The sequence below is a fragment of the Nesoenas mayeri genome, assembly GCF_963082525.1.
Source record: "Nesoenas mayeri genome assembly, chromosome: 15".
Taxonomy (NCBI): domain Eukaryota; kingdom Metazoa; phylum Chordata; class Aves; order Columbiformes; family Columbidae; genus Nesoenas; species Nesoenas mayeri.
In genome coordinates, this window is record NC_137559.1 from 1,473,036 (window position 1) to 1,499,133 (window position 26,098).

The 26,098-nt window shown below is 47.6% G+C and overlaps 1 protein-coding gene across 1 annotated transcript in view; it reads right to left on the bottom strand.

The window, feature by feature from the left end:
- Positions 1 to 26,098, bottom strand: part of ADAP1 (ArfGAP with dual PH domains 1) — a gene marked incomplete at its 5' end in the record, with an annotated part of 51,397 nt that overhangs the window by 11,150 nt on the left and 14,149 nt on the right. Inside the window, one exon of the mRNA XM_080353802.1 lies at positions 19,928 to 20,010. Within this exon, the coding sequence (XP_080209928.1) occupies positions 19,928 to 20,010 (83 nt within the window). The remainder of the gene's footprint in view (positions 1 to 19,927; positions 20,011 to 26,098) is intronic.

Below are 26,098 nucleotides of genomic sequence, written 5' to 3' on the forward strand. Positions count from 1 at the left end.
GCCTCTCCATGCCTGACATTTGGGGACAAGCAACATCTCCTCGGGGGCTGGAGAGAGCTCGGTTTGGAGGAAAGGATGGTGATGCCAAACAAGAGGAGGAGAGAGAGGAGAGGGAGATGGAGATGGACATCTCCAAACAGAAACACAGGGTGATGCTGAAGGAAAGGTGATATTTTCCTGCAGAGAGCCCCGCTGGGGTTTGCTGGTCCAGCAGAGCACTGGGCACAGAGCTCGGCTCTTGGCAGCTCCACCTCGGAGCAGCTCAGCCCCGTGAATCTTGGTTGTGGGTCTCATCCATTTGTTGAGTGTTTCATGACGAACAGCTGAATGGTGAAGGATCCTGCAGGCATTCCTTATTAAACTTGTTCACCTCCGCAACACATTTTTTGTGATTTTTCCTTAGCACTTAAGGGGTGAAAAATAAAATTACTCTGTATTTCCCCAAAGAGGATCTCAAATAATTGCAAATCTGTGAAGTCCACCTAATGCTTACCCCTGGCAGATGAGCATCATAAGGGTTATACACAAAGAGGGCGAAGCCCAGAGAGGTTTGGTGAGCTGCCCAGGACAAGATTGTGAGCCAGTGCCAAAGCCAGGCTGGGAAAGCAGCTTCCCCCATGCTCTTACATAGGGACACTTCACCCTTTCGATCTTCTCCATCCAACCTTTTGTGACAAAATACAGTATCCAAATTCCACTTCAAGGAAGAATTAAAAAACCCAACACAACACTGTTATCCCTGTCTGTAGTTCCCACCTCAGCTCTTCCCCAACCTCAGCAAAAGAGCGCCTGCCTGCTCCGACCAAACCGGCTGCTAACTTCACTGTACTCTGCTATGGGTTTTCATAAATTCTTTGTTTTCTTGTTTTCTTTTTCTTCCGTCCTTCCTCCGGGGCTGCGTCCCCGGGTCCTGTTCCTCTGCTCTGCCCAAACCTGCTGCCCGCACCCCTGTCAGCACCGATCAGTGCGGAGCACCGTGAACCCAACGTGAACCCACCCAGGCTCCGGGCAAACAGCGCATCGGTCAGACGTGTCCTCAACGTCGTGACCTAACGCACTGTGAAAACAGCTGGAGAAGGTGTTGAGAAACAAAACTGCAGGAGGCCGAACAGGGAACAGATCTCGTACCCGAGGGCACTGGAGTGGGAGAACTAAACCATCTCTTCCTCAACTCTGTGGGCTGCACTGCCTTAGTAACAGCTTCATATTTAGAGGCGTCTGGCCAAATCCAGACCTCCGTGAGGGCTCTTCTGCTTATGTTGAAGCTAAACAACCGCTAGCCCGACAACACGTGCTCATGGCTGGTGTTGGACCACGCAGCATCGTGTCACCAACACGTTTGCTTCCTCTCCTAAGGTGAAGAACAAGGGATGTGGCCGCCTGTCATCACCCTGCTTGATCACCAGCACCCAACCATGACTGTAGAAAGGGCTGCCTGGTGAAGACCTGCTGCAGAGCACCTATGGGTACCTTTTAGAAATACCACTTTTGCCTTGCTAACATCACCTAACATAATTGTCAAGTTTTCTGCACCACTTCAGCCACCTGCCGAGAAGAAAACCCAATTGCTTGCTTTTGTAGGCAATTCTGGCGCCAACCTGTGACACCTGAAAAAAAACACCACCAAACCCCACCAAGCGGTTGTGACAAAGTTAGCCAACAAATGGCACACAACATAACCTGAAATCACACGGATCAAACGGCTATTTTTGACCCATTACGTAGTTTCCAAGGTAAAACAAGGAACTTCCACACTCACTTTGTCACCACAGCTAAAACTCTGCAGGGGAAATAAAGCAGGGTCACCACATTGGTTTACCAAAAGATGGCATTTCATAGCCTTGTGTCAGCTCCGTTGAGCTCCTCCAAGCCAGGCACCCAGAAACCAGCAGGACCCACTGGGTGCTGTTCCAGCCCAACTTTCTCGCTGCCCAAGAGGCCACAGAGGAAGCATGAGAGAGGATTTTCTATCAAGACAACCTGACGCAGACACCGTCTTTCCATCTGACTTCCGCTAGCAATTTGTTCAAGTTCCCCATTTTTGAAGAGGAGGGTTATTGCTAGTTCCCCACCTCAGAAAGCCCTTACGGTGCTTAGTTAAACATGGGGGTTTTGGTCTCTGAGAATGTGGATTATAGGAAGTACCCAAAATTATTCTTTCAGTTTCAGCCTTTGTTTTAAGAGAAGAAAATATTCTCCTGCAAGGAGGACAATCAGATCCACTGGTTTGGAAGGGAAAAGAAAACAAAAGAGTGCATGGACTTTGGGTTTTGTCATCCTACATAAAGCATTATAAACTTGGCATTAAACCACATCTGCTCTTTGTACCTTTGGCGCTTTATTTTGCGATTACACCTCGAAAGAGGCATCAGGGCTGCCCGTTTTCCTGTGGTAAAACCAGACCTGGTCCAAGGCTTTCAGCAGAAACACGTTAGCGTATCCAAAACCATGCACAGCAACAGAGCCAACACGACGCCCGAGCCCAAATGCACGACTCTGTTGTTTTGTGCCCCCATGTCTCACTGCAAGACAAACATGAAACCTGAAATAGGAGACAAAAATTACTTGCATGAGTAACCCAAGAAAAATGACATTTTCCTAGAGTTCGGGCAGGGCAGCTCCACTTAGAGAAGTAGATTTTCTTTCCACTAAGCAGTTAAACTGATTTGACCCCAATTCAGAGCTTTGGAGAAGATTTAAATATAACTGTACAACTTTGCTGCTAAAATTGCAGGGTATATATCACCACTTCTCTGATTGTCAGAAGCGGAGTAGTCTGCTATATTAACATTGTAAGATGTTAATTAAAGCAGAACGGTAAATAGGTACTTAGTGGAGATGATGTGCCCGCTTTTTCTGCAAGGTTAAGGAATTGCATAGTTATTTGGAGCAGCTGAGTGGCAAATCCCTGACATCCTGCATCACCATTGACACCAATGTCACAACCTCCTTTTCAAACAGAGTCTGAAGGATATTTCTTCTGAAATAAACCACACTGCCCATAGTCAGAGGGCTGAATGGAGAAGGCGGCATATTCTAAGGTTTTCCTATGGACTGGACTTTGAATAGTGTTGCAAGAAGAACTGCACAGCTTTTGTTTGGCTGTGTCAGCGTAAATTGTTTGGTTTGATTGCTGTACGTTGTAACATTTCTTCCTGCAGCATTCCACCAGCACCAAAGCAAAACATTTCAATGAGCTCCATTTGAATTCGTTAAGCATTTGCATTCCAGTTGAAAAATCATAAAAAAAGGAATACTAAATTTTCTCATGGAGTGAAAACATCACCGTCCAGAGACAAACTCACCCTTCCCATGCACAAGGGACCCGGCAAGTGGTGTCAAGGTTGGTCAAACAATTTAGAGCTTGTAGTCAAGGGTTCAGCTGCTCCCCTGCACAGGACCAGCGCCTTGCTTGGGATTTTCCTCCCTGCCTGCAGCTGTGCTGAGGAGCTCACAGCCTCCCCGAAAAACGATTCTGCAGTTGTCTCCGGGTAAATGCGCTTCCTGCTCGTTACATGTTCAGCGGTGCAGATACAGGTGGATTGGAAATGTCAGCAACCACACGTGCAGGAGGCAGAGGGGACGGCAGAGGCTCGCTGACGAGACGGGATCCTTCCCTCTGGAGCGAACAGGAACGCGTTTAGTGGTCCTGCAAACCAGCCTCTTCGAATCAGAGAATGGTTTGGGTTGAAGGGACCTTCCCAACTCCCCCAGTGCCCCCCCTGCCACGAGCAGGGACATCTGCACCAGCTCAGGGTGCTCAGAGCCCCGTCCAGCCTGGCCTGGGATGTCTCCAGGGATAGTTCATCCACCACCTCTCTGGCCAACCTCGGACAGGCTCTCACCACCCTCGCTGTAAACAATTCCTTCCTCATGTCTGGGCTGAATCTCCCCTCTTACAGTTTAGAACCATCACCCCTCTGCCCCTAGAAGCACACCTGGCAGGTAAGCTCTTGGCGCACCTCAGGTCAGGATGGCTGCCCGGCACGTCCCACGTCACACTCTCACTGTGATCTCCCTCCATCCTCCCTTAAGACAACTCTCTTCCCCTCCAAGACAACACATGCTCCTCACACCAACCCAACCAGGGAAAGGAGCCCCAGATCTGCCATGTGTCCCAACACCCACACCAACACCCACACCAACCATTTTCTCAGCACATGTTTTTAAGGAGAGAATTTCCCAGCTCTTAATCTATCAGTCCTCTCCTAATGAGCACTTAGCATGCAAATTACCCTTCCTAAAGGCCATTTTGCAGAGAAGGGTTTCCTGTTGCCACCCAGTCTGCCCCTGCTGCCTTCCAGGAGCTCATAAAACAATTATTGTCCTGCTGCATTGTAGAGCCTCAGCTATGGATGCAAGCGGCTGTTTAGATTGATTGCTTCCACAATACCCAATTAACCCACTCACTCCGCAAATGATTGACTTAATCAAAGGCAATTAGCGCTGGAATGGCTACATCAGACAGAAAGCCAGGATTTAGTAGATGATTGAGATAACACCTTACAGACATCTCCTTGGCCTTCTAAGGGAAAACATCAATATTCAGCCCAGAGCTGAAAGATGAAACCTTAGGTCAGTGATTTTAGGTGGCACAGAACACACAGAGAAGTTGGAACACATACAGTTCCTTTACTAACAAGGAGAACGTTGCCACAAGCTACTCCTAAGGGGAACTTGGAAAGCATGGATGTTCCCCTCTTCCCATATTCTGCTCATGCAGGACCGGGAGCACCGACCAGCGGAACAGACCTCCAGCACCATCATGAAATGGTAACTTCTGTCCCTAACAGCTCTAGATAGTCAATCCTTGAGTGCTGGATGGACAAGGTTGTTTCCTGTTACCAATCCTCTGAGAAAAGGCAAACGTTTTACAAAACCATCTTCAATACCGATGTCTTGCAAGGCGTCTTCTCCCACAATGCTAAAAAAGCCACCCAAAACGAACCGATTTGGAGGCAGCACCATAGCTCTGCAGAAATACAAGTATCAGTGTCTCAGTGACTGTTTCTCCTCTATACAAATCACCCCAAACCAGCGCAGCCAAGACAAAGCCTTGCCATGGGAAGGCCAAGGACAGCAACTCAGGCCCCCTAAACCAGAGGACAGGGACCACTTTAGATCATGTGTAAGACAACTTCAGGGTTGAAGCCAAGCATGGAAAACAAACTATCCAGATCCCTGCAAAAATATGTTGTCATCTTGCTTCATCTTCAGCAGCAAAGCCTTTGAAATGGAAAAAGTTATTTGCTCAGCTACTCAGTTGCTGGGATCAATACATGAAATGGAGCCAAATACATCGTCTCTATGGAAAAAACATGGGGCTGAGCTCAACAACACATCGAGATCCTGCGGTTGACGGAAAGAAGATGTCTGTCCCCATACACAGATAGGCATGTGGTATTTAAATGCAAGGTTGGTCCCTGGATTTCCAGTCCCTCTTAATGTCATCGTGAATACACTTACAGCGCTGGCTCACAGCTGAAAATCCAAATTGCTTCTAAGCAAAGCCCCAATAATAAAGCTGAAATCCATTAAGCCTGTGATGTTTGCCACTATTTAAATCTGATTAAAATCGTACATGACACCACTAAGCCTAACAGTCAGAAAACACTCCCGTCAGGTCTGATGTTTCCCCATGTAATCCAGACCCCCCTTCTTTCACTGGGTTGTCAGCTAAAAGCAGACATAATAAGAGATCATGTACCTAATCCAGCTTCCTAAGCTGTTTTTAAGTGGTTTCTTTAATCACATGTTATGATTCCCTACGGAGCAGCTCTCAGGTGACAAAGACCTTCTGGGAGGATGAATGACTGTATTATCGTATCTTGGATGGAATCACGTTGCCCCTCGCACTAAGTGCAGCAGAAATGAGACACAGAGATGGCTCCGCGCAGCCGTCAGCGGGATGAAAGGTGGGAAATCAATGTAGCAGGAGGTGACAACTGCTGGGCGAGCAACTGCCCGTGAGGTGGTGCAAGGGACACTCGTCAGACAAGAAACCCCCTTCTAAAAGAGTGATTCTTGGTCTCCCAGTGAGCGCTCACCGCCCATGCAAACACTGCATGGGAACAAATAGCAGGAGAAAACATCAAAATACACCATTCCCAAGTGTTCACCTCGACTGTTGCAGGCATATCAGGTTTTGCGTGCACTGTGGAGAACACAGCCACATCCTCCCTTTTATCAGTTTATCTTATAATTGACCATCGATACAGTACAACTTCCATGGTAACTTAATTACTGAGCAAGTGTTTACATATTAAAGATAAGAATAATTGTTGGATGCTGCAGTGCAATTCGATTGTATCTGCTGGGAGACGTTAAAACCCTTTGCTACAGAAAATGTCTTTACTGGAAGTCTTGCGCTTGCATTGCTGAGAACTGGATGCGGAATCTAATTTTACTTGGAAATCAAAAGTTTCCTTTTTGAGTGGCATCCCCACCTGGGAGCTGCTGGTGGCTCAGAGAGAGAAATCCAGTTGCAGGTAAATAACCTTCAGGTTTGGATCTTCTGAAGTCAGTCTCTTATTATAGAAAGGCAGATAAAAGCTGAGAGGTTCCCAGTGTGATGCTCATCCCACTTAGCAGCACTGAACGCACTCAGAGCCTGATCCGGCTGAAAAGCTGGGCGAGAAAACTAAATCATAATAATATCCATGCAGAACTGTGCTGTCAGAAGCTGAAGTTTGAGAGCAAAACTACTTCAAAACCAGAGACCAGGATCCCCTTTGGGCAAGACACAACCACCCCAAAGAGTCCTCACCGCAGCCATTGCAAGTGACAGACACAAAAGCTGCAGCTTTCTCGCTTGGCACCCGGAGGAACCGCTGCCACCGCTGCCACCACAACGACTTCTATACAGAAAGCAAAGAAGCAAGACCCCAAAAGACATGGGGATGAGGAGCCTTTTCGCCCTCAACATGCACTGCAGATGGGCGATGCCAACCTACAGGCTGCTGAGCTTTCAGCTCAAAACAACTGCAAAGCACCCAGAACCACCTGAAGGTCTGGATTTCATATGGGCAGCTTGTGGAGCCTCAAGCCACAGCTATGGGATCAGACTAAAATATCCTTTGAGCTCAAAATGGTTTTAGATGGGTTTCTTACCTACACCAATAAACTAAAATCTCAGCCTGGGCAGCTGCTCACATAGATCAATCCAAGCAAGGATGAGATGAATTTAATCCCCCAACAGAGCTTTACAGAAGTCAGCAGAGAAGTCCACCAGCGACTTCAGACGGGTTTAGGACCCTGTCTCTGGGGCATCCCGGAATAAAGCATTCCCCTCACGCAGGCAGCATTGCCGTGAAGCCATAAATCACGGAAACCCGTCCTCGCACGCACACAACATTTCTCTTTGTTTGCTTTGAAGATAAATCCAAATGGTTTCGAGCACATCTGCTGTGGTGCTAACAGCTCCTGATCGTCTATTCTGGAGTGTTCAACACATTTACAGGCAAAGCTATTGCTTTATGCAGGGAAAGGAGAGGTTTTCCCATTTATGACCTGCTCCTGGCTGCTGGTTTTACAGCTGCTGCTGAAATCCGCTGGTATGGGACGCGCTGGCAGCTGTGCTGTGGAAGGAGGACACTCGGCAGCGCAGCCACAACCCCCTGCTTGCACGGGGACATTTCCACATCTTGTTTTTTATAACACGATCACCCCCCATCCCCTGGAGCAGCACAATCCCACTCTACGAACTCCTCTAATTATACAAATCAAGGTGAAATTCTGTTGCAGTAAATCATTGACCAAAACTTCCATCGATTTTGCTATACTAAAATTTCCTCCTCCGGCCTCTGCTCTCCCTGCTGAGCAACCTCCTCGTCTTTTAGGTATTTTGGGGATATACGGTTATGCAGTGTGTCAGCAACAAATAATTTCCCTGAAGGGCTGCCCTGGTTATGAAAATGGACCCGGCTGCTGTGTCTGCACCTCAACCGCAGCGAAGTTCTGAAATCAGTCCTGTTTAGCCAGCTGGGGAGGCACCTCGCAGTCCAACCGCACCGCGAGCAGCCAAGAGCTGGGGTACGGACAATTCTGCTGCTGCATCAGATTGCAAGGTGAAAACTCAGCCGAGTTCACTGCAGGGGGAAAACGCAGATGCAGACAGGCTGGTGTCGGTCAGAAAGAGGGATCAGCAAACTCTTGCGCTTCTTGGTCCAAGCTGATCTAAGGCTCAACTACATCTTCAGCAAACTGCAGAGAAAGACATGACCTCACTCTGGAAAACTACTATATGTCTGGTGAACGACAGAAACTGCCTGGCCCTGCGCAGGTCCCCAACATTAAACGGATCTTTCTTTAACAGAAATTTAATTAAGCTGGGACACGTTGCCATGAAATCAGCATTTTCCATGTACTTTGTTATCATATTGCTTCCTAGTCACTCCCTCATTAGCAAAAGAAAGATGCACCAGCCTTTTGGTCCTGTGTCACCACACAGGGAATGTGAACGTGCACAGTATAAAAACACTGAGAAACACCAGGAGACCTGGGACACCGAGAACCACCCTCATAACCCATCAGAAAGAGAAAGGGATGGTTGCCCTCTTTTTTCCCCTAAATGTTTGATATCAAAAACACGGAGAACCAGCCTCATGCTTCTGTTTAGCTCTCTCCAATTGGTACAGATCCATCTATTGACTGTAAAAACCCAAGGTTACAGGAACAGGCAGCCTGAGCAATATTGAAATAGAGCATTTTAAGTTGGTTGACCTCAAATAAGGAAAGCTCAGGGACGGGAGTGACTCATGCTAATTATAATTGGGGTGTTTCACACACTTATTGATCCTATAGCCTATACTGACTGGGTGGATTGACCCTCAGACGCTCAGGGCATCTCCAAGGAGCATCTGTAGCACATCCCAAGCCAAGGGCAGCACATTCAGCCGCCACGGGAATCCAGGGGGTCAGACCATCTCCCCCGTGAGAAACTGCGCAAGTTCAGCAAACACAACTGACCTCGGGCTGACCACAAATGAAACGCTTTTGATTTGGGTTGACAAACGTAGGTATTTCCGTTAAGGATGACACGAAATGAAACAACGTTTCTTAGGCGTGCTTTGTTGAGGGGATAGAACCTAACCAAACATTTTGCACAAAGTGCTTAGATGGATTAAAAAAAGACCAAAGCCCAACTACTTAAAATTTCATGGGCCAGCCCTTTTCCCTTCCTGCAAGGTCCCGCACGCCGCTCTGCGCCCCCGGCTCCAGCATCGCTGCTGCTTCGATTTTCGCACGAGAGCTGCTGCTCTTTGGCTAATTATAGAAGCTTGGATCAGAGCTGTGCTGAAGGCAGCTTGACAGAACCAGCTGTTAAAATTACAGCTGGATCCTAAACTAGCTGTGAGCATCCAGCTTCAGGTCATGGTGCTGCTACCCACCTCCCCAGTGTTCCTCCTCCTCCTCCGCTCCAGCTCGGACACACAGGTCCTTGTCCACAATTTTTGGCTACCTAAATGTTCCTACACCTTATGGCAGCTGAAGGCATCAGTGTATTTCTCTTTGCTAGATGTTTTTCTTCCTGTAGCAGCTATCTGTAAGATCCATCACCACCCCATCACTTCATCACTGCAACATTCATGACTTTCCTGGAAAGCATAATAGAAGTCGCTGGGCTCTTGCCATAGCACAGAGAGGGAGAAAAAAAATGCACCAAATTTATCTCTAAAAGGAAAGATTTTGCATTTAGAGCCTTTTCCTTTGCCTTTCAGTGGCAACTTTGTGTGGTGTCTCCTCAGCAAGGCCGGGAAACAGCACAGTATCTTCTCTGGGCTGTAAGGGAGGCTCAGGACGGGCATTACTCCTTCAGAGGGCTGCACCGAGTCTGAATCAGCGCTTCCAAACGCTCCTGGAAGGCACCAACAGCTGCTCTGGGTCCTGGTCTTACGATCCTCACCCCGCTGAAACGTCAGTGCATCCTGGCACGGGAACGATGCCACATGTGGGACCCTGTCACAGGCTGAGCCCCTTGCAGGAGACGGAACAGTAAGAAGACAAATACACTGTGACCTCCTGCTGCATCTGTCTTTCCTGCAGTAAAGCCCGTGTTTGATGAGTAAATCGTTTGTATTGCAAAGGTGCTACCTGGAGCAAGGGCTGAGCAGGACTCACCTTCTGCACTGCTGATGCTGCAGCAGATGCCGACACTCAGCTGGGGATTATATCTGCTGCTGGTTTCTTTAGTGGATTTTTTCACATGGATCCCTTTCCTTCCAAGGCAATTTGGCTCAATATTTATTCACCCTGGAGACAGGCTGTTGTGAGTTTTCACTCTGCTCTGGATGAGGCTGCGGAGAGGTGACCTGCAAAGCATCACCCGCCATCCGCTTCCCGCAGCAGCGCTGGCAGGGCTTGCTGAGGAGGAGGAGGAAGAAGTAGCCATTTGTTTTAAAGCAATGACTCCATTTCCCTCACACCTCCAAGGAGAGGATGGGGAAAGGTTTCCTGGAGCAAGTCCTGACAGGGAGTTGTGTAATGTTAAGTGCAGAATTATACTGGAAAGACATGAAGAGGAGGCTGAGCATCAGCAAACACACTTCTCCATAGAGTTTCCTCCTTCACTCATCTCATTTTTCTTCCAGAGCCACGTGTGCTGTGGAGCAGCACCGTCCCCGGCGTTAAGTGAGATGTCTAACAGCTCTCCCCGGCCGCGGTGGAGCCCGTTTGGGGTGCAGGGTGGCAGCGCCGGGGCCCAGCGCCCGCCGAGCCTGGCTCCCCGCATGACTCACGTCCCGGCCGGCGGCTGATGTCAGTGCCCGGAGAACAGAGCCCTCTCTGTGGCCCCAGCAGCATGAGAAGGAGGTTTCTGTGCCCTGCGAGGCTGCTCACTGGAGGGATGCTCATGATTTAACCCCCTCCTGGCAACTGCACATCGGCCTCATGTTACCTCGATACTGGGTTGGGAGACACTCGGCACTTGCAATTTCCATCCGCTCACATACCCGCCTCTCTGCCAAACGCTCTTTCTCCACTTTTGGTACAGCAGCCTGAGCATGGATGCAATCCGTGCATAATGATCTTGCACACCCTTGAAATGCAAAAAATGCTCTTATACTCCCTTGAAATGCAAACAGCGATGAGGCCTGCAGCCTTTTCGGAGAGGGCTAGAGCCCTGCTACCACTCACCCTGGCCGCTCGCATCCCCCCGCCACGCTCCCCGCTGTTCCAACGACCATGAGAGATGCATCGGCAAAGCTGCACAGCACCAAGCTCCCAGCAGGCTGCAAAACTCAGCCAAGAAGCCAAATTCCCCCTGTGGTCCCTGCACACTGCAGTGCCAAATCATTTAACACCCTGGGACACTGAGACGAGGCAGAGGTCCGTGCCAAAGAGGTGCAGCATCCCCGTGCCCTGGGCTCCTCATTCAGACACAAATCCAGCCACCTCCTCCACCTCCCCCAGGTACAAACACCAACTGCAAGGGGGTATCAGCACCAAGCAGAGGAACTGTTCGCTGTTTCAGCTGGGGAGAGTGAAAATGCAGCCAGACTTTGGGATTGAGCAGCCAAGACCTTACAGACAAGGGCAGGTTGGAGCACTGAGATTCATAACACAATCTTGCCGAAATCCGGTAAGAGTCAAACCTGGTGCTTTGGTTCAGCCAAATACCGGAACCGGCTGCTGGGAAATTACTGGAAACGGTGATTTAACAGAAGGCACCAGTGATGCAATCCCAGCGTGCACACCAAGCACCAGCACGCTGCAGGGAACTGCTGTCACGACTTCCTACCACAAAACATCTCCTCTTTCATATCCAAACCTTTGCTTCGCAAAGTCCTGCATCGATTTTCAACAAAACACTGGGCTACTCTGATTTTTGCTGCTTTTTAGTCACACTACTATTGGTTTTCATTTCGGCCTCTAGGTGTGCGAGGGATCTGCTTGCAGGGTAGGAGAGAGGAGCTAAGACACCAGGAGCACAGAGCCCCTCACAGCAAGGGATGCTCTGCAGATCTCGCACACGCTGCAGCCCTGCATCACAAAAAGAAGCACTTCCCATCAAAGCGGGACAGCGGCAGCAAACGCCAGAGCTCCCCTCAAAGCCCAGCTCTAATACTTGAGCCTTTCAAGCATCAGAAGAGGATTTAATCCATTTTACAACTAGCATCAGATAACAGTGACATTAAAAAGCAGTCAGAGCAAAGCAGCAACTCCTCTTTGAGGCTAATAAGTAGAAATAAATTAACCGATTTCTTTATATTGAAAATTCCTCACTATGGGCTAAGATCAAGGCCTGCTAAAGCTTTTGACAGCTCTGTGCATCAGCCGTATGCACATTGAGGTTAAATAGAGATTTACAGTCACAGAAACTCCTGAAAAACGAAGATCTTCGGATCAAGATTACACATGTAGCCAGTGTTTTCAGAAGTTCAGCTCAAAAAATGTCAGAAGAGCCAATTATAATTAGGCTTTTTCTGAATTTCTATATATGGTGTAAATCAAGAGGCAAGTCACTGGCATTATGGGAAACTTGCCAGTAAAAAAAACAGAATGAGAAGAAAATTAATTCATTATTTGTACGGTACTATTCACTTTACAGACACATAATTCAGGCTGGGCTTTAAAGGTGACATGATTTTGCAGCATTATGTGGTTCTAAATCTCTTATTCTGGTATCCAGAGTCTAACATAACTTACTGTTTATAAAGCGACGTTTCCAATCTCACTGCTGTCACCAGAAACGCCTCCATGGCCATCCCTAGGCTTTGGGTACATTAATACAAACCATTGCAACTGCTCTGCAGAGATTTCTCCACCGCTTAAAGCACGGGATGGGTGGCAGAGATTATAAACTGATTTTTCTTAATAAAGTGCTTCTGGCCGGGTGACAAACGGCTCCGAGCCCCTGTTGCAAAGCCGGTCACGTTAGTCAGCAGATCCGCTCGGGGACCGAACATCCCCGGGACCTGCGCCCGGGTTTGTGCCGCAGCCCCGGGAACAAAGGGCAGGAGGAGCCACGGCGGCTCCGCTCAGCGTTGACACCAAAGGCTATTTTTATCACGAGGAGATGTTGTAAGCGTGTAAGAGACGGGGGAAGGGAGAGAAGGTGGAAGTGGGAAAATAAAAAGCTAAAGGATTTATATACCTTGTGAGGGGAGGCGGTGTGTTACACCGTGGGCAGGCACAGCCGCCCCGCAGCGGCGGCCACAGCGGTGTTCAATCAGCATGGAAAGGATGGCAGGTTATTTCAGACACACACAAATCCCAAACCAGCCAAACACCCGCCAGGGGCAGGGGGTGCTCCGGTGCCCCCCGAGCTCGCTCGAGCTGCCGAGGGGCAAGCGGACAGGTGACCCTCTTCTGCACCGCCATTCTGTCCTATGGTACACACACAGCCCAGCGAGTTATTGCTGGTAAGCTTTGAAATAGTTGCTTTTATCATGCGTTTTTTGCTCTCAGTGCTCTCACGAGCTCCGTTTCCTAAGGAACCAAAGCTCATGTGAGCATTGGTCGTCCATCTCCTCCTCTGACTTTTTAGCATCTTAGACAATTTTAGCCAGATGTAGCTCCCTGTAGCTGTTAAACTACACTTTCTTGCTTATAAAGCAGTGGGATAATTTACACGTGTCAAATTCAGCCTGATCCCCGCTTTTTGCAGAGCCACCCCTGTGAGTGGCACTGCCTTGTCTTTCTCCAAGGAGCCAGCATCTGCCTGCTCTGACCTCACACTCAGCCGCACCGCTATCCTGCTTTGCACTTGTATGGTGCCCAGCACAGCACCACCTTCACCACCCACAGATCTTCACCTGGGAAAAGCCAGGGGAACTTCCCTGGGGTTGGTGGAACTACAAGACCAGTTGCATCAACACCTTAGCAAATGACACCAGGAGCACTTAAGCCGATGCTGTATTTCTTTGCTCTGGCTGCCTGGCAGGCTCTCTCCTGTGCTATGGGATGTCTGATGTGCAATAAAACCTGTGCCCTTTTAGGCTTGTTCTCCAGGCGCTGCTCAGCCCTGTCATTCAGCAGGAGAAAGGAGCTTTGCTTCTGAGGCTGAAAACCAACCAAACCAACCCGACCTAAACCAAACAACACCCAACACACAGCAGAGCTGCTGTCGCTTCGACACACGTAGCTCCTGAAAGGGGGTAAGAGACATCAAAGGATGAGGTCTGGCCGTTAAAGCAATTGAGTTTTAACTGCAACGCTGCTCACTGCTTTGTCTGCTCAGGCCCAAAATAAACTGCATTACATCACTGCAGGCCAGACTGAACTAATAAGGGTGTCTTCCTCACACTGAGAAAGAACATATTTATGTCCCATGCATTTTCTCTAGTGCTTTGCAGCCGGATCTCCTTCCAACTGTGCAAGTGCAGGGGAAAATTAATTCAGAATGCTGCCCAATTTATGCAAGAACCACATGGAATGGAAAGTGCATATTAACAGATTTTACTATTTTAGGGTACTCTTTCATGTCTCATAATTTCTTTTGCCATCATATTTGCAGACAAATACAAAATAACACATAAGCCAAGTAATCTTTAGGGTGTTGACAGAAGACAGTACAAGCAAGTAGGCACCTTCGGACAAGCGCTGCCTTTTGTAACTACCTGCGTAAACCTAGAGCTCACCTGAATAACAACAATAACATCTAGTCTGTAGTCCTATAAACACAGGAATACAAGCCAACAGAAGCTAAAGCCTCAAGCTTATTAACTTTGTTAATATGCCCAAAATCTTGCCTGCATCTTCTAGCTTTCTCAATTGCTCCAGTGGAAGCTTTCAGGCCTTCTAAGGTTGCATTAACACCATATTATCTCACCCTACAGTCCAATAGTCCATCCAACCCGGCTATATAACTATCAATCAAATAATCACGGCCTTCTCCAACTTCCGCCCCAAAGGACAGCGTTTAAATCTTCAGCTGGTGTAAATCTGAATTCCTCTGCTGTTTTTCTGGGACGTATGACAATTTACATCAGCTGGGGAGCTCCAGCTTCCTATGACTGAGAATGAAAGCAGTGATGTTTGTTGGCATTTCTTATCCTTCTTCCTTGCAAATGATGCATTCCCATCCTAAATGCTTTTGGGAAGCAAATGTCTCACCATGAAAGGTACAAAAGCATCTGCTGTGAGCAAGGGAAAACCACTATACCCCAGTCCTACTGCAAGGGAATTGCACTGGTGTGCAGAGCTGGCAGCAGCACCTTTTATCAGCTGTACCCTACCGCGAACCTTCTCCTGTTCCCGACTGCTCCTCTGCCATCTGATAAATTAACAGCTATAAGATTTACTGGCCTATTTATAGGAAACACAAGGCGGCGGCATTTGCAGCAAAGCTGCAGAAAGCTGCACTGAATGAAGCTGTTGTTTGTGCCCAGTTTATCCTGTGCCTTGAGGGAAAGCACCCACACCCTGGTCTGAGAGCCCATAAATCACTGCTGAACTATCAGGCGATGCTTTCAAGGACAGGGTGGCAGCTGCTTTTGCACAGCCTGGCAGCTCTGTCCCCTGCTGCAGACACCCATTAGCGCTCTCCGACTGCACCCGTCACATCCACCCCATGGACAGGCGTTTTCATGTCCCAACAGTGAGGTTAAGCCATTTTTCCTGACGAGCATTAAGAGATTAAACACCCTGTTCTTAAGAGCTCCCCCATTTCATTTGCTAACGCTAAAGCAAAGACCCAAAGAGGCGTTCTCTCTGCCCACAACTCCTCCCAAACTGGGCTCCAGCTCGTCCCAGGGCCCCGATTCCTCCTGGCGGTGACGAGGTGGGTCGTCAGGAGCCAAAGTCAAGTCCAAGGAGCAAACGACTCCATTTTGCCCTCTCTTGGCCACACGCACGTTCCGTCCTCCCGTCTGTGGCCTGAGACGCATTAGAGCAGCTGTACCTTGACCGGTTTATAATTATATAACGCTCCAGCCCTGCAAACACTGTTTCCTTTTGCTTCCTCCACACCTCCCTTGGTTAAAATAAATCCATTTGATTAAGAGGAATGAAAAGCACCCAAATGAATTAACTTTCAGCAGGAAGCGTTGCTGTAGCTGCTGCCTGTCAACAGCAGGGGAAAATGTCCAAGCTTTTTAAAATTCATCAAAATCCTTTTAAAAATTACCAAACCTTTCAGTTGCCCCAAGATCCAGATCCAGACTTTGATGGCAATTACCACCATCCTCCATTTCGAGAATTCAGTGCCCGTGTCCCATCAAACTCCATTAAAAGGGATAATTAGCTGGAGACTGACAGTAATTTAGCCAGTTCATTTATCAGAAGGGATAAAAGCCAACCTGAAACATGTTAATGTGAGGGTCTTAAAACCGATATTATTCTGTGCCATTGTGAAACAAACGCTTTGCTAGCGGAAGGGACACGGACCATGGCGTTAATTGGGATTGCTGGGGTGTAAATAATGTTTTGCTACATAAAATCTGGCTAGGGAGAACAAATTATTTAGCTCATACTACAGCTGAATTAAGAGCTCAAATGTATAAAAGGGTGTATCTAAGAATGGATAGTGGATCAACGAAGCATTTAATCACTGTTTTACTAATCTCCCTGCACTATCTGAACTAAAACTGACTCCTTGCACTAAAATCAATGGTGCTAATATACTTATTAACGACGGCTCTTTCAGAGGAATGAAACCATCAGAGTATGAAAAACTAACTGGGGGCAGAGGAGCTGGAAGCTGTGAGCAGCACATGGGCTTGGGCTCCAAGGCTTCCTGGGGGAGCAAGAAAACCGACCAAAATTCCCTTGCAGGAACCTCCACTACAATCTTCTACCGAGGGTGAATGGCCATGACTGCGTGTATCACAGAGCATCCCCGAGAGAGGACCGAGCCAGGACCACGGATCTATGACCACAGCTCCTCTCCAGACCAAGGCTCAAGAACCAGCTTAAACGCTCAGCACTGCCCACACTTGGGCTTTCTGCACACGCAAAGTGTCTTTGTTTCCCAGTTCTGGTTCTTTGCATCACGCCCTGTCACACTGGGCAGACATTCCCCATCAGTTCGGGGGGCGGCTGTTGGCTTTGCATCCCTCTCCCCGTCTCTTATTTATATGATATCTATACTCTTCACCAGCAGCTGAAGAGTTTGCCGCATCCTCCTTCCCTGTGCGACTACCCTGGCTCTGACCCGCACATCTGACACCTCCGTCCCGAGACTCATTTCTCCTCAGTCTGTCAGCTGGGCTGCGATAGCTTCTGCTTGGCATCTACAGGCTCCAGACAGTCTCTCCCCAAAGGATTTGTTGAAAGACAGTGAATTTCTGACCAGGGTTTCGTCAGGCTGCCTGGAAAAGGCTGTTGCTTGGAACTACTCAAAGACAGCATTTTCTTATTTTTTATGCAATTATTGAACAAATATCAGAATGCAAAATTGCCCCTGAGATTGGAAAGTGGAATTAAATCTTTCAAACATGAGAAAATGGATGCTGACGTCTCTATTAGCAATAAAACGTTTCATGCTTGGAAACTGGTAATCTAACACCCCTCCAGGGAATTCAGAATGGTGAGAAAAAAAATGGTCCAAGCATTAGAAAGAAAAGGAGATATACATACACTCAAGTGAGACACAAATGGCATGTTGGGTGGGCAGGAGGGATCCTTGTGTCAGTCCCACCTCGGTGCATTCAGGAGGTGGAAAGCAATGGCCCAGATCCCCTGCGCTTCCCAGCCACGGAGGTCCACCCCATCCTCCAAGCCACTGGTGTGGCCAGCAAGTGGTACTGACCCCTGCAAGCAGCAAGAAGGACAGAGCCGGGACACTTTGGGTGGCTGAGCTGCTTCTGCAAGGCTGGCTTGGAGGGCTCATGGACAGGGTGGCGCAGACCAGCTTTGGTGGCACAGATCAGCACCAGTTGGGAAAAGATCCAGCACCACGTACGACACAATGATGGAACAGCCCCATTTCACCCCAGTGGTACAAGAACTGTCCCAACACACATGGGAACATCTGTTAGGGACATAGTTTAGTGGTGGACTTGGTAATGTCAGGTTAATGGTTGGACTCAATAATCTTAAGGGTCTTTTCCAATCTAAATGATTCTATGATCTATGTGTGCTGCTTTCTCCAAGGCACAGGATTTTCTCTGGGTTTCCTTCTCAAGCCACAACCCTGGGAAACAACCAACTGCTGGTGTAACAATCCAAGATCTGAAAGCAGCATCATCAACCGAGTTCCATCACGCAGACCCGAGAAAGGAGCACGGTTTGTCGCGAGTGAAGTACAGGTGTGCAGCCACCGTTGTGATTCAGCAGAAGGAAAAAGTTGGCACTGGAAGTTTGGGGTGTGTCCCTCCAGCTTTGTTTTGTTGCAACACCAACCTGGTCACTCTAAGGAGGAACCACCTGGCCAAAGCTGCCCTTTGAATTTACTGTTCAGAAGAACCAACAAATCACATCCCGGTTGCACAGGTCACTTGCACAGCTCCTAGGAAGGATTTTAATGATGGCACGATTCTTAAAGACCATATACAACCCAAACGCACTCAGAAACAACCTACAAGATGCCACCAGCCTGCCTCCCCTCCCCTCGAGAGCACTGCTCATCACAACGGCTTACCCCACTCTCCTCTATTTGGCATTTAACAGCTTTTCAACTTCAAAGAGAAGGGAGAAAACCCTATCGCTTCACCACGCAGTTAAATATTATGCAGCCACATTACTGAAGAACACCTACAAAACACACTGCTAGAAATAAATGCTCATTTGAACTCTTCCTATAATATTTTCCAGAGAGCTCAGAACACGCCGCCCTTCTTCCCACACAGCGCTGAAGCACCTACTTCACTTGAACCAGGTACACACTCTTCCTGGAGCTGAAAGGACTAATCATGTGCTTAAAATTACGCATTTGTCTGAAGTACCTAGGGGAATCTGGGTTTTTATATCTAGAAGTTGCATGGTACAAATTGGAAATGTAATTCCTGGGTGAGCATTATACACACATTGGCAGATATATTCCAAAATTATCCAAGAAAACAAACTATTTCGTTTTAATAGAAAATGTCTGACTACAGCAGACCACTTTGAAAATGTAAAATAAAAATGTGCACGTTGTATTATATATGAATATGGATAGCACAGACACGCTGTGTGCACGCCTCAATATATACAAAAATAGAAGAGCAGAAATGCTCTAAACAGAAATTGAGAATACATGAGATCAGATTTTAATTGTGGTTTTAATAACAGCAAACTGCTGGAGCTACCTGCTTATTATTAGTCTTGAAAAGCACCATGAAAATAATATTTTAACCTTTCATCTGTAACACGGTCTTTGCTAATGAAATTACCCCAGAGTCATCCAAGCACATAGCTGGTGTCAACTACTTAAAAGGCAGAATAAATTAAATGCCACTTACATATAGTAAAGAAAACCCCAGCTAATTTGATGAACTTCCATGCTGGTCCTTATGCTGGTATGGCCACACAATGAAGATGGCCAAGCCCTGTGTCTCCTCGTCAGATTCTGGCCTTCTGCAAGAAAATTGTCCAGTCCTCTGCTCCTCCAAACCAGCCCTTTCCACAGTGTTGTGGAAAGACGGAGATTTGGGAAGAGTGGGGTACCAGGCACGCTCACCTACCATTAACCAAACCATGCTAATAATCCTACTTCATCTTTCCAAAGCAAAAGTCACCTTGATGATACAAACACCCTTATCTCTATTTCAACCCAGCTTCCCGCCTCCCGCTACCAGAAACAAACTCACCGGTACTTTATCTGACTTGCTGTTGGTGAACAACCCGTGGAAGTCAGAGAGAACCTTGACAACCTATTTATTTCCATCAGGCATTGACATTCCAAATATTCCCAAACAAATACACAGGAGGGATCTTTCCCAAAAGACCACACTTTCTCCTCGTACTTAGTGACATGAGCAACACTTGATATAAAGAACATATAAACAGAGATGAAAAATATGGAAGGTGCTGGACATCGAGAAATTTATGTGCCCAAAGTGTCTACCTGCAGAGTAAGGCTCCTGCTTCTCGCTGTGAATGAACTCTTTTCGTTCGTATTTGGCTCTGATCCACTGTTCCCGCAGCAGTCTGGGGAAAAAAGATACAGAAAAGGAGACATGATGCAAGATATGCTAAGGAAGAATCCAGAATCATTCATTCTTCAATCAAAATACATGTATGATATTAAAGTCCTATAAAAATTGCATTACAGTCTGGAGACAAAGGTTTCTTCTGTTTACTGTTGGACAACAATAAATCATTTCCTTGTACATCCAGTCTTATTGGAAATTTATTAAATAAAATGTATAGATTTAGCAGAATAGCCCGTTCCCACCCACCCAATCAGCTTCTGTGCAAAATTCTCTCAGGATTTGAATGATTTTGAAGCTAATTTCCTCACGCTCCATTCCTCAGTAAATGGCACAGGTTTAAAAGCAAAAACAACTAACAAACTGCATACAAAAGAAAAATCTTTGCCTTGAAAATATCCATATGGAAGCAGAAACGGGGTGTGCCTTGTGTGATGCACGTATGTGATGGCCTTTCGGCAGCCAAAGACGCAGAGATATTGTCTCTGCCATGCACGGACAGCTATTAAAACACACGGTGATGTGTCAGCTTAAAATGACACTCGTGACAAGGTGAGGAAGCCCCGTCCAAGCAGGGGTGATTTACACACCACGACCTTAGCTGCCAAAAACCAAAAAAATTACCCCAAAGATTATAAATGCTGGTTTGTATCAGCATGAGTGCTGGAACTAATGAATTAGTTTAGACCTAGAATATGCTACAAATTGCTTCAAACCGTTTTAAACTGCACTTAGTTCTTAATCGCCCTAGAATCTTAAATAGCCCAAGTAGGCAGAAATCACAGAAATAAAAGCATGTGCCACCCCAGCTTCACAGCAGACGTTGAGAAGTGGCCTACACTGATGACAGTGAAAGATCTCCCAGCATTGGGGGTGCTCTGTAAAACCCACCACACTTCCACACGTCAGCTTCTCCACAAATGAGAACTGTTGATATGCTTGAATATGTGTGTGAGTGTGCAGGTTTAACCCTGTCTTCTCAGCAGACACATTCCAGAAACGTTCACAGAAATGTGGTTAATATTGCTTATGAAAATTCACCTGCAGGTACAGCAAACACATTTGTATAAGGCACTACTCAAGCAGAACTGTGGTTGTAATGGGTTTCCTGGCAGTAAAGGAAGAAATAATGACATATATTTTGTCCCACCCACTGTTTCACCTCCTTGGTTGAGGCACCTTCTCCCACAAGGCTCAGGGAGCCCCATCGCTTCCCTGCGCCCAAAACCCAACCGTGAACTTCTGCTGTGACAGAAATAATGCACCAACTCTGCCTTTCCCCCTTCTGTTCCTGTTTCCATGGCTGATGTTCAGCTGTTACACACACATCTGCAAGTTTGACTGTGAACTCTGAGGATGAGCACCCGTCTCCCTTCTGTCGTCACCCTGTGCTACACTCTGCTTTGGGTACAGCCCATCATCTCAGGAGCTTCAGATGTGCTTTGTACAAGTGTGCAAGGGGGCTCTTCTGGGTTGAGCAGGATCTGATCTTTCTGCATCTGACATCCACATCACAGTAGCCTGCACATGTAGAAGATTGATGACCCAAAAGGTAGCACTTAATTGCCTGTTTCTATACTTCTGCCACTCCTCAAAGCCACCAAAATTTAACCACAAAACCAACAAGAATACTTAAAGCTGTTACCCTTCCTGCAATTCTTCTGGCCTGGCTACTACAGCTTGTTAGCAGCGTAGCCAAACTTGGACCATTTAAACAAGACTACCAGGAATTTAACGAGAAGGAAGCAAATGCACATCCCGCCCAGCCTCAGCTGACTTCAGCAGGACCTGCAGCCCTTCTGGGTCTCTGCAAACTGGCCTTCCAGTATGAATGTTTAAATACAGTGTAAATTAAGGTTTGCGTGCAGCAGTGGGAAAACACTGGTGCTGTATAATGCAGATAGTACAACAGATACACTGGGCTGGTCTTCGCCCTGGGGACACCGCTCCACAGTGACTCGTTTCCTGCGATGCTGGCAACAGTGGTGGGGCGAAATCTGCACAGCTTTTGTGCAACAGAGTGCAAACTGGGCAGCCATGCGGTGCCTCGCCCAGAAGAGAATCCTGAGAAGCTGCAAAAAGCTCTCGATAACCTCTCCCAGCGTTTGGGAGACCACGCAAGGCTCCGATGGCAGCTCCAAAGGCAGACGGCGCTCCAGCCGTGCCGCTTTCCCAGCTCACAGCGAGCGCCTTCCGACAGCTCACACGTTCTTCCCCTTATCTCAGCATCACAAACGCAGGCTTCTCAGCAATAATTTCCCAAAAAACCCAAGATACACTAAAAGCAGCCCACGCTCAGGACAACTCGGTGCAAGGCCGGTAGCTGCAGCTTCTGCCGCAGTGGTTATTTATAGAAAGCAGAACGACTCCAGCAAAGAAATCGAAACAAAAACCCAACAGGGATGGTGAGGAGTCCGGCATCTCCCCTCAGCACAACAGAGAAGCTGAGCAGGGGCTTGACCACGCTCACTATCACAGACTGAAGGCAATCCTGCCACTAAAATCTGCTTCTGAGTCTGGGGTTACACCTGGTTTCACTGGCATAGCGTGGATGAATTTAAACAGGAGCAGGAATTTGCTCTGGTGTCTCTAGGATCTGAGAGCAGGGCCCATCCAGAGGTCCCTCAACCCTACAGCCTCTCCACCATTTTCGGTGGACTTTGGGTCTGACCTCCATTTCATTTGAAGTATGCCTTTAGCGGGCTTTTAAATATCTGCTGCTGTGTTTTAGCTGAAGTGTATTTATGGTTGGACTCGATCCTGAGGGTCTCTTCCAACTGAAATTATGCTATGATGCTGCCGAGGTGAATATGTGTGCAAATGACCCAGGGTGGACATCATGCACCGAACACAGGACTCTCCATCAAACCCCCCCACTTCGATTTCAACGAGAGTTCCGTGAACAGAAAGGACAGTGGCAATAACATTACAGTATTTTATTGCATTTCTAGTGATGGGATAATGTAGCAAATACACCTTTTGCGTTTGTCGGAAAAATAAAACCGCATCATTCCTAAACTGCAGAGATGCACAGCTTTCAGGATCCACTCCAAAAGCTTTAACAGCCCACCTAAAGTCTGGCAGGCTGCTGGCTACAGGGAATGTGTCATTTTTTTAGCAATTAGAACAGAACCATCTTTGTAACTATCAAGATAAAAATCTAGACGCAAAATAAAATAACCCAAAAAACCAACCAAACAAAAATGAAGAAACAAAACCCTAAGGAAAAAACACATTTCCGACAGAAAAGGGAAAATTCATCCTCCGAATGGAACAGGACGGGGCTGCGCTGCGGAGGCTGCGGGTCCACAGCCTGACAAAGCGCCGCCAACACCAAGAGCTCCAAAGCTCATTTTAGGTACTTGTTTGCTTGCCTGGCCACCCACATGAACACAAGTGTTCTCTGTCAAAGGACCAGCAGGAAAGGTTTCAGAAGAAGCCAGTTTTAACTTGGTCCCATGTACTCAAAGCCCTTCATTGGCAACAATAAACACCATGGGAAAAGCCGTTCAAGCAGTTTAATATCAAAGTGTGGCTGCATGGCTCCACCACACTCTATGGAGGAGTGCTGGCCAGAAAATCTATAGTCTCCAATTTATTGTTACCCAAGACCCACAGCTGGGCTGGCTTTGCTGGGCTTACTCCAGCGCACACCCCACCAATGCTACGTGGCTTTTTGGAGACCTACGATAGTCAAGAAGCTCCAGCCAGAGGTGAAAGTGGCCCAAAAGACATCAAACATGGACGGCTACCAGCCTCTGATTGCATCCTTGTGAGCCACCATCGGATCCAACAAAGAGAAACGAAATTAACGTCATCCAGGAGCACCATTTCCAAAACCCAAATTTGGAGCTTCTGGAATTTGTCAGAGGTTTTTCCAGCACTAAACAATCTGCTTTCCACAGGCAGCTCTGCGGACCCAGCTGCGCCAAGTTTCTGTCAAACAACCGTTTTAAGGAAATTTTAAGTCCAAGGCGAAATTTTTACTCAGACTGCAAGGAGGGCCACTGCGGCGCGGACTGAAAGCCCATTGAGCTTCACACCCTGCCTCCGCATGTTTTCCTATCTCGTAAGTCCTGGCTGTGAGGACTTGCTTCTAAAAGGCTTTGTGGAGGCATAAGACAACTGGGGGGCTTCTTCCAAGTGCTATGTGCATCGCCCTGGCTTGCAGAGCCCCGGGAGCTATGTGCCACACACCCCCCAAGACCAGTGACCGACAAAAGGCTTCTGGAGGAGACCAAAAAGGCAGGATTTGGGGCTGTCAAGGCATAAAAAAATCTTGCGTTAGGGATTTGAATAAGTTAAAGCTGAATTTGAGTATACGAAATCACAACACACGCAGTTAAAACACTAATCAGTTCCTTTTTTGTTTGGTTGTTTTACATGCATGGTCCAGTCCACCACGACGCTGTTTCAGAATGGTTAAACACAGATTAAAAGCACGCAGGAAACAGCCTGTGTCGGTACTATCTTAACCTTGTAGCAATTTCTTTTGAAAATTAAAGGAATTGATATGAATTAACAGGCTTATGAGCTAACAACAAATTAAAAATGAATAACAAGCAGAGCAGACCCTGCGGGTGGTTTGGACCAAAGGAGTGGGCAGATCTCAGGCACTCAGCTGAGAGCAGAGAGATGCTTGGGCAGAGACCTCCCAAGGTTGTGTGCCCAGTTGGAGCCACCACAGGAGGTTCCACCACTTGGGAACAGCTAACCTTACCCCTCTGGACATGTAGCATTAAAAGAGCTTATCTATAAAGTGCCAGCAAACAGAGGAGATAGGTGAGAAGTTTGCATCCTTGACCATCATTATGCCCTGTGCATGGGAAGGGAGGTGGCCAGACTGACCTTCAGACACCAGACTGAGGTGGTGGGCTTGGTATCTCCTCTACCAAATGAATCAAACTTTAAGTGATAAAGTACGCAAAAAAATATCCAGGGATTTACTACACAACTTTCTCTCTGCACATTTCAATCACACTGCAATACAATGAGCCACTTCTGCTAATAACTGTTGTTCTTCAGATGACTATACAGATGACTCTTCCAAGATGTGAACCTCACTGGAATACAATCTTAGCCTATGACTGATGCCTCATCTCATTCCAGATAAGACAACCACCCAGTACAACTCATACGATTTCATTCTGCCCCAGTTTTCCTACCAAAATACTCAAATGTACTGGCAGTCAGTATATTTAAGTGTTCTGCATAAGGAGCAGATGCAGCTCCCACTTATCCAGGCCGAGAGAGATGAGCAGAGCAATGCACTGCAGCTCCTACGCAGCTCTGCAGAACGATGCTCTGTGTTCCTGAATCAAGTAAAAGGCAATAGAAAATAACATTAATTATTGGGCAGGGGCATGGATGTACTTCCAGTCCTGCAAAAGCCCAGCAAGGGCTTGTCTCCATCTTCTTCTATCAGATTTCAGTTGAGCATATGGCTGAACAAAGCCTTTTTCCTTTGCTTTTACTCAAAAGCGATGCTACCTGTTGCTCGCTGGTGACTCAATCAAAAGAGTATCTGCCCCAGAACAGGCTGGTTTACAGCTCTCAGCCGGCTGCCGTGGTGTACAAAGCTGGGCCGGCACCATCCAAAGAGGGTTTTTGTGGTTCAAGTGCCTCACCCAAGGCTTTTCGGGCCAACACTGCGGTGGGGCAGGAACATCCCAGGCTCTGGGATTCATCTCAGCCTCAGGGACTCCCCAGTGGTGCGGAACTTGGCTGCCCTGCTCACCGCTCCTGCTGCACCGGCCAAGCTGCTGCAGACAGGAGATGAGAAGAGAGCAGAGGACAGAAGGGGAGTTTTTTTGTTAGGGTTTTTTTTGCCTATGCACAGCTGGTAAGTTTTCCCTGGGCAATTCCAGAACACCCCTCCAACTTCTATAACCTTTGCCAAGTGCCTGACAGAGCCAAGAAGCCACAATGGGGTTTCTGGAGGATGGAGAAGCCAGATGCAGCAGGCAAACACCACATATTTTCCAAGCAAACACAACACCATAAGCAAGAAGAAGAAAGGACAAGCTGGCCCTGGAGCGCTTCTTCCCCCTTGCTCTGAACTTTGCGGTTCTTCAAGCAGCCAAAGC